The 9,872-nt window shown below is 36.4% G+C and overlaps 1 protein-coding gene across 3 annotated transcripts in view; it reads left to right on the forward strand.

The window, feature by feature from the left end:
- The window catches only part of LOC135939548 (suppressor of lurcher protein 1-like), a 213,717-nt gene extending 208,231 nt beyond the window's left edge, over window positions 1–5,486 (forward strand). For all 3 annotated transcript variants that reach the window (XM_065484014.1, XM_065484013.1, XM_065484015.1), the window contains exon 14: window positions 3,369–5,486. In XM_065484014.1, coding sequence (XP_065340086.1) covers window positions 3,369–3,406 — 38 coding nt within the window. In that variant the 3' untranslated portion in view covers window positions 3,407–5,486. The remainder of the gene's footprint in view (window positions 1–3,368) is intronic.
- The last annotated feature ends 4,386 nt before the right edge of the window (window positions 5,487–9,872 follow it).

The following is a 9,872-nucleotide window of genomic DNA, read 5'->3' on the forward strand; positions in this document are numbered from 1 at the left end:
TTCATGAAAAAGGGTATTAAATTTGCAAAGATTTAATCTAGACTTAAGGGACATGGACGTCGAAAATATTGCATTCGATAAATCGCCAGCTAAATTTTCTCTCTTAAAAACCATTCATCGCAATTAAAAAGCACAAGAATTGATAGGTCATACATCAACATTTTATGAATCTCTGGATATATTATATTTATTATTTGCGAATCAATTTATAAAATAAATTATCAAAAATCAGTTTGTAAAATATATCTCAAAAAGAATTTTTTATTTAATTTTAAAAATTTATAAGTATATTATATGTGTAAAAATTATAAAACTATACATTTTAAAAATATTTTCACAATAGTTTTTATATAAAATGTTTTAATAAAATTATGAAAAAAACGTTAAATTATTTATTTTAAAAGTAATTTTTTAGACTAAAGATTATGTAAGACTTATTAATAATAACTCACATAAGAGGGTAGTATATTTCAAGGGGTGAATCTCGACTTAAAGGGCATGAAAGTCGAAAAAATATAATTCGAAATATATTCTGAATATCAGAGTGGAATTTTTTTAATCCCTGCATTATCCATCAAGCACGTGGCAACAAGAGCGGCATTATTGTGACGTTATCAGTGTTAAGGCGGCTTTTAGGCGGCTATGCTCAGGGCACGACAATTCTGTTACCCTGATTGAGGTTCCTTTCCTATTGTTTCGTTTAAAAAGGGTTAAAAAGCATATAATACAACAAGAAGTCAAAAATAAGACTAATACTTAAATAAATGACGAATCTTAATAATTTCCACCCTGAAAGGTGATGACGTAACAATTAATATGGTCGCTCTCTTTCTCTATAGATCTATAGCTCTCTTAGCTATAGCGCTTGATATATGGCCAACGTGGAAGCCGATTCAAAAATTCCAACGGCACTCCTATTTTCAAAATTTTTGAATTATACTTGAAGAAATAATTTCCTTTAAAAATAAAATAGAATGGTTCACAGGAACCATAAACATTTTTTTGCCAATTTATTTTATTTTTTAAAGTTACGACCATCTAAAAATCAGCATCAGTTTTGGCAAATGCCCAAAGGTTTTTACCGGTTTTACAAATCGAATGTTAAACTTTTGAGAATGACAAATGAATATATTTATTTTCAGCTTTAAAAAGAGCTTTGAAAATTGTCCACTAATTGATTCAATTAATGCTAATTTCCATTCCAACTGCTCTAAACCGCAGCAAACTACGCAAACTGGGCTGGTGCGTCGACACGCGCGCAATTATGGCACTCAATTTCCCGCTGGAGCAAAATTCGCGGATTTGCGAGAGATTCGGGCGTACAACGCGCGCGTGGTCTTTTGCAACCTTTGGATTAGCGAGCGCGGCCGCTCTCGTTTAATTAAGCTGTCCGGCGCGCGCGCTGAGTTATTCGTGGATTTCAGAGTTTGCGCCGGCGGCGAGCGCAAACAATGCTTTTGATATTTTATGCATGTATGCAGCAAGCTAATAAATTATTAAGCCGCTTAATTCGACGCTCACGGCAAACGAGCAATTTTTCCTTTAACTGAAATATACATTTTCGTCGACGACGACGACGATGACGACAAAGGCGACTTTGTGCCCGACGTAAAAAAGGAGAGCGACACAGAGGGCGAGCCGAAAGGGTTAAATATTTTACACCACTCGTATATAAATTTCAGCCAACACGTGAGTGTGTGTGGACCTTTTTTGCAATTTCGCCTCCGTGTCTTTTTTCATGAATTTTAGATTTTAATCAACAAACGCGCGCGCGCACAGCACCCATGCACACACGGCACGCGCGCGATCATGGAGACGTGTGTGAGTTTCGCTCCAAATTCCATGACACATCACCGTGTCCAGCTAGAAGATCAAACAGACTTTTAATCTGGACAAAACGAAAAAAGATAGCTTTTTAAATAGTATATTATTTCCTGTTCCAGCCCTTTGCCACTCTGTCTATTTGTGTTGTGAAATTCAGATAGTTACTGTTTGCAAAATAAACATAAAAAGAGAGACGAATTATAAGCTTGTTAAAAAGCATTTCAAATAACGATCAAAACTTTTAACTATATGTGCACAGCGAATAAATTAATTTGACCTGCACTTGCCTCGAGCACTGAGTTTTCCAATTAGGTAAAGCTATGAGAGCATTTTTTCGCGCGAGTTAAAGATGAAAAATGCAACATCAAATTATTTTCTAAATGGCCTGCAGTCATTACAACGAAGTGACTATATTTACCAGCGTTTGCACTCCACAATAGCCATCCAATATCTCCTACTTGAGCTTTAATTTAGAAAGAAGAGCTGGGATTTTCTTCGGAAGTCTGTAGTCTCAGTTTCATATAAATATATTTAAAATATCAAACACACAACACCCACAAATAAAAACGTGTCCTTCATATTTTTGCCTTGGTAAAAGTGCAATACCTGAACGAAAATTGGTCGTTTTATTGAAACTTGGTAATTTAACTTGTGCTTGTTTTTTCATAAACCTTGGAATATAATTTAGGAAGAAAATTAATCATTTAAAAATGAGAATTGTGGAATTCATTGTGTTTATTCATTTATTCTGACAGATACTGCGATTAATCGAAGTTTTTGCAGCACAAAGCAGAAAATATTATGAGAATCAGCTGAAAATTAAGTAAAAAAATCACCAGTTGTGTAAGCCCTTAATGTTCGAAACCGCCAACAGATGACGCCACCGTATAATTTCGCAATAAATTTAATTTTAAGGGTTTTCCGCTGCGATTTCAGACGCAATCCTGCTACTGTGCATTATTCACTTGATATTCTTTCTTTTGACTGTCTGAAAATCAAAATCCATTAAGCCAAACGTCGTAGAATCGTGATAACCTATTTTTTGAAATATGAAATATTTTCCAACGTTTCTACGGTGAATGGCTGGACTGATTTTCGTTTTCGGCAAGTCAAAAGAAAACTTATATAAATTGAAGAATGCAAAGTAACAGGATTGACTCTGAAATCGCAGCGGAAGTTCATTAAAAAAATTATTAGGAAAGTATGCGGTGTCGCCATTTGTTGGAAGCTTGGAACACTAAGGGCTTAAACAGTTTGTTGCATTAAGGGAACGATCATTTCGAGTAAAAAGTAATTAAAATCAAGTCCTCTTACTGTTTTCTGAAACTAACTAACAAGTTTTGAACTTAAACTCACCAAGGAAACTAAAAGGGCAACAACTAGACCTCTCTTGTTACAAACTAGATCAATATTCAAATATTACAAAAAATTTCAGTTATATGAAGCACCCTTATTTCCCTAACATTCCCATTTTAGCTTAATGACTAATTCATAAATTTCGAGGCGATGAATTTATCGTGTTGTTGTTGTGGTGCGTGTTTCAGGTCTGGCGTTGTGCTGGTTGCTGGTGGGCGCGTGGTGACTCGGCTGCCCGACGACCGCCCTGGGCACGCGAGGATGAATTTAATCAAGCGACTCGTCGGCTGCAGACCAACTCACTCTCACTTTGTGTCCGCCCGCCCGCACCACGCCCATCTCGAGTGTCAACCCGGGGATTAACGCAAGTGGACGCCGGCCTCCCCTTTTAATTATTAACCGGTTCATTTGGCCCCGCGAAAAGAGCCGCCACCGCCACCGCCGCCGCTTCTCTCTCACACCTAATTCGGTTCGCTAATGGACTCTGCGGTGGCGGCGGCAGCGTTTTCATTTTTATATATATATATATGTGTAACAAAGGCGTGGGTGCTGGAACGGCCGAGAATAATATACTCACGTGCTCAAATTGACAAAAGCGCCGGCGTGAAAGCTCAAAATTTTTTCCGAGATTCGACGAAAACGGAAAATCAAACTGTTTGTGTCAAATGCTTTTTTCGTTCGAATCACCGTCACGCAAGGAAGAAACCAGACTGTCTTTTTGTTGCGGAGTCCTAGGTCCACCAATAAAATTGAGGCACTTTGCTCAATTTTACTGATTGATTCTGCTTGATGCAAATCTCCAGCTTTATTGGCGGATGCTCCTGCAACGCAACTGATGTGAATCAAGCTGATCGGCTTTGATCCGTCGATGGGAAGTTTTTCAACGTGTATGTCTGCGCAAAAATGGCGGCTCAAGGAATCGTTGCGTCGAAATTGATTTGGAATTAAATGAAAAGACATTTGATTAGAAGGTAATTGACCATTTGTATAATCCCTTAGTATTCGAAGCCGACAATAGATGGCGCCACCGTATACTTTAGTAATAAATTTATTTTTAAGGCACTTCCGCAGCGATTTCAGACTGAATTCTGCCACTGTGCATTCTTCACTTAATATGTTTTCTTTTGATGTGCTGAAAACCAAAATCGGTTAAGCCAATCGTTGTAGAATCGTGAAAAACTATTTTTTGAAATAAAAAATCTTTTACGATGATTCTACGGCGAATTGTTGGACTGATTTTGGTTTCAGCACGTCAAAAGAAAGCATATTAAGTGAAGAGCACACAGTGGCAGAATTGCGTCTGAAATCGCAGCGGAAGTGCCTTAAAAATAAATTTTTAAGAAAGTATACTGTTGCGCCATCTGTTGCGGTGGCTTCGAACGCTAAGGGTTTATACAACTGGTGAATTGATCAAAACTGTTTAAAAATGCAGCCAAATGAACCAAAATCAAAGTTTTTTTTATTAAATTTTGTTGATTCATCCAGTCAAAATATTCTAAAAAGCAATTATCAAAATTTTACTGACCCTAGATGACGCCATTTTGAAACAAAAGTGCGGTGGGAAAATCAAGACTAAAACTGTCTGTTCAGTGAGTAATGCAATTATTTACCCCAATTAAAGAAGCAGCAATTTTCAAAGCTCCAGATATTTGTGCAATCGCATTGACTTTGAGAACAGAGCCGATCAGCTGTCATAAAATATAGAACAAGTATTGTTTCTAAAGAATCATTGTTGTCTTTTGATCTCGTCACAGTGGACCCCTACTCTGTATACTTTCTACTGCATTCCTTTCACCAGTGCAACCAAAAAAGTGTTTAGCGAAAAACGTTTATACCTCGAAATAGACTTACGAGACGCAGATTTTATATAATTATAAGAGAAAGACACATTTTGATTCGACACGCAACCAATGATGAAATAAATTTAAATTTAAAAATGTGGTTTTAAGATTAAGAGGCGTGTCAGCAAACCTTCACAATAACGAAAACGCGCAGTTTCCACTTTCAATAAATTTTATAAAGTAAAAAAAGTAGTTTATCACACACGGCCCCCCGACACTCGCTTTCGTTTCTTTCTGCTCGTTTGTTTCCCGCCGAAAGTGTGTCGCGCGCGCCGCAACTTTTTTTCCAACGAAACTTTTTCACTCGGTGTGACACGACGGAAGAGAAGAAAAAATAATCCAGCGTGCGAGGAGAAATTATGGAATGCCAATATTGTTGTATAACTTTGTAAGGCGCGACTTGTTACTGTAACAAAGGGAGAAAGCTATAAATAAAAAGGACGACAGTGAAAATGTTCAATTTTAGCCCGTGCTGTGTGTCTTCTTCTTCTCCTTAAAGCCCCCGCGGAACAAAGCCGCAGAGGATAAAAAGGACGAGAGTTTTGCAAATTACTCGGCGCCGGTCATAAATTGAGACGCGAAACGAGTGCAGTCGGACCGGCGCGCAACGCACTACTAGCCTGCTGCTCGACGTCGCCGTACAGGTGGGTCCACACGTTACGTGCCTCGTCCCTCTTTCAAGACATTATCGTCTCGAGTTACTTTATAAAGTCTACCTTCTTCACAAGGAACCTCTAAGGGTGCGATGGATTTATTGAACTTTTGCACATCTCCCAACGACTGATCAAATTATTTATGTCTATAGAGATTTTTAAAGTGGAATGATACTGGGCAACAATTGAAAATTATTTAAATTGTTGGATGCCTTAAACAATTGACCGATAAACAATTTGTTCAACAATTTGCAATAATAAAAAAGGACCTTCCTACAATAAAAATTCAAATTTTGCCAATTTTCTCCAAAATTTACAGTGCTCGAACATATTTTCTTGGCATATTTCGATTCCTCTCGTCGAGACCTGTCCAACGGCGTATGCCACTTATTGGGGAAACTCTTGGTTTTGAAATTAAATCGGATTTCAAGTAAGGAGACAGCCATTACCATTTGAAAAGCACGGTAACTTTCCAGCCAATTTTCTCACAAAATTACAGCGCTCCTTAGGTCAATTTAGGCTTTAACTGAATCCTTAGGGATGAGTTTATGCATTGGCAACAAGCATTTTCCAGGCTTTTCCAGTATCATTCCTCTTTAGAGAGCTATAACTGCCAAAAGATATCGAATAAATCAGAAGAATCATTTAAAATCGAATTTTGAAAGTTTTTTTATAGAAATGATTTTCAAGGGAGCTTAGAATAATATTAAGCGATAGATTTGTCGATTTATTGACTGGCCATCATTTTAATTTATTTTTTTATCGGAAAATAGAAAATGTTGAGTAAATATTTAATCACCAAAAAGATCAATATTTTCAGCTTTCTGACCACAAAAAAAACATTTTATGCCATTATTAGATAAAAAACTGAATCTCTTATTCTGGCCAAAAATTTCCCTCTCCCACTGAATTCGTAGACTTGGTTTTCACAGATATTATGTAATTTCAGTTATTAAAAGAATGCTGTATGACACCAACCAACGAATTAGTACTTTTAACTGGCGTGCTCTACTGTCTCTTGAATTCCATGGTCGAGTTTATATTAGGAAACGATAAGGAATATGTATTAAATAAGTAATTCTTTTAATATAACAATAAGATGATCTGCAAATTTATTTATAAAATTAAGCTATAAACACGTAAAATTAAATCAAATAAATAAAACAAGATTGCCCTATTTTTTATATTTTACTACATTATTTGTATTAATAATATAATGAAACGATTTTATTGGTGTTATTCTTGACCCGTTAAAAACACTTGTGATAAATTTAAAAATTATTTTTTTTATAAATAATTATATTAAAAGTATTTATTTTTAATGCTAAAAGAAGTTCTTTAATTTAATCAAATATTGATATTAAAAAAAACACGTCTATATATAATGCTTATTTAATGACGAATGTAAAAATTGTTTTTCAGACTGAAGATATAACAGCCCAAATCTATTCACATATTTTGTTTTGAAAGAAAAATTCACCTTTAAAAAAGATGTCTTCAGGAAGCGCTCATCATTTCAACTTTTGGCTTTTCTCTAGCGAATATTTAGCGAAGAGGATTGAATGTGTGTCTTTCGCGGGTGTCTTCGTCATTAAAAGTACTCGGTGAAGAACGCACTCAGGCTGCAATTACATGCTGGCTGCTCCTTTGAGCGGAGTAATGAGTAATGTGGGTGTGTGTTTACTTCGCGGCAGCAAAAGGGTTGCGAGCGAGCGCTCCTTTTCCGGCGTCGCTTGCTCTGCAGACGAGCCAGACGATGAGAGCGAGCGCACAGAGTAAAATAAAAAGGAAGCGCGCGCGCTCATTATTTTTGTGCTCGAAACGTGCAACTTCTCAGGACCATGCAGCACAGGAAATTTGCGGTCTCGAGCACACGAAAATCGATCTTGGATTTTGGCCAAGCGTCGTGATTTAGTGATTTAGCAGAGACGCTGCGCGTGCAAAGCAAATTAATGACCAATGACCAACCTCGCAGGTGAAACTTAAGGTTAACACCGAGATATATATGAAGAAAATTTTCCTGATGATTTTTATTCAACTGACTTTAAGTGCTTCAGAAAAATAAAATATACAATCGAAGAGAAAAATGTCTGCAATTAAGCACAAGTCTGGTTTCTTTTTTTATTGTTGCTTGGGTTGTATAGAGGTATCAAAATAACCAAGTTTGCTGGAAAATTTAGATCAGCTTTTTGGGAAATAGGGCTAAAATTAAAAAAAATAACTAAAAGATTCTCAGCTTTCACAAACTGCGAATATCTTGAGTAGTTGTAATATCTCTAAAATAATTGTTGAGCTTTAGGCAAAAAGATGCCCATTTAAATAGCAACCCACTTTTAAGTTTGTACCATTTGGAAGTTATTGAGGTTTTGACTAATTTGCTATTTTTAGTTTAATCTTTCAAATATCTCAAAAAACCTTTGTGCCCTATTTAACTGTTCTCACCCGCTTAATTAGTCACGTCATTTGCTTTTTACCTGAGAAAAACGTATGTTTTTTATTTTTTCATTTAGATGGGGTTGAAAAGGGGTTGACACTTATTGGCAGCAGTGTGTATATAACAGTGTGCAACTTTTGAAAATCCAAAGTTTAACAAAGATTTATTGTCGAACATATTTATGCGAGACAGTTCTTGCGGCTGTTTTTGCATATCTCGAGTTGTACGCATTTTACGAAATTGCAATGTGACGAGAAATTTGTTGAATTCACCAGTTGCATATACCCTAAGTGTTTGAAGCCACCAACAGATGGCGCCACCGTAGACTTTCGATTTTAAGGCACTTCCGCTGCGATTTCAGACTCAATCTAGCTACTGTGCATTCTTCAATTAATTTGCTATTTTTTGACGTGCTGAAAACCAAAATCGGTTCAGCCAATCGCCGCAGAATCATGAAAATCTATTTTTTGAAATAAAAAAATCTTTTCCAACGTTTCTACGGCAAATGGCTGAACTGATTTTGGTTTTCAGCACGTTAAAAAAAGCAAATTAATTAAAAAAAAGCAAAATAGCTAGATTGAGTCTGAAATCGCATGAAATGCCTTAAAACCGCTTAAAACAAAATTTTTAAGAAAGTCTGTGGTTGCGCCATCTGTTGGTGGCTTTGATAACTAAGGGTTTATGCAACTGGTCAATTGCGACGAGCGTAAATATTTGTAGGAAAAATAGTTGCGTGAAATCGCATAAAATTTCAGCTCTGTTTTTTAGTCAGTAGGAATGCTTTTTTATAAACTCAAACACCGCTCCTTAGTTTTAAGCTATTTTTTTTTGTTTAACAAAGTGACAGCGTCCAAACTAACATAAAAATGCTGCCTTGATTTACAAATTTGATTTTAAGTTCGAACAACCTATACTGTAGAGACCTTAACCTTTAATCTCCTACCCTGACAGAGTTCAACGGTGTCCAAACTTTCTACGATCATCATAACAAAGTTCCGTCAAACTCAAAATCCAGAAATTTTAACTTTCAAACTCTAGAAAAAAATAAAAAATAACAAATTCGGATAGAGGTGCAATGTCTGAAAAAAGGCATTTTTAGTTCAGGTGTTAAAACAAAAAAATATTACACGTTCAGTGAATTTTTAACTACGAAACCTGCTGGTGGTCATCCTTGAGGTCAAACAAGACCATCAGAACAGAACAGGTAATTGAACCCTGGCACCAGGGCAGCCCTTGAGTGATCGATATAATTCAATTTATATTTTATGTAATAGCCAATTTACCGAAGCTCTGCGTATTGGTTCATTTGATTTGCAAAAGATTTGCACACCGTTGGAACGTCGAGAGCTTATAGAATATGTACAATTCGACCATAGGAAGTCATCGGGGAGCTCAGGAAACGCCCTGATGCCCCCATATCTCGGTCGACAGCACATTATAATTGTGTATAGCTATCCTAAAAAATACGTTACAGCTCGTTATTCAATATAATACAGAGTTGCATATTTGAAATCGATATCTGACTCGTGATATACATACTCAATTATAAAAACACGAAAAATGCTCGGGTGGAAGAAACACGAATCGACAACGTGTCACTGATGCGCAGTGCACGGTTCACAGCATTAAAAAGGAAAAAATGTTTTCCAATGACTCCGGTTTTAATGAATTTCGCGAATGGAAACGGGTGAACGCAGCAAAAAAGAGGAGCGAGTTCGAAATTTCATTACATCGCACGCGGATGTCAAATGAAAAATGCAAAAC

Source organism: Cloeon dipterum, chromosome 3, assembly GCF_949628265.1.
Source record: "Cloeon dipterum chromosome 3, ieCloDipt1.1, whole genome shotgun sequence".
NCBI classification, from domain to species: domain Eukaryota; kingdom Metazoa; phylum Arthropoda; class Insecta; order Ephemeroptera; family Baetidae; genus Cloeon; species Cloeon dipterum.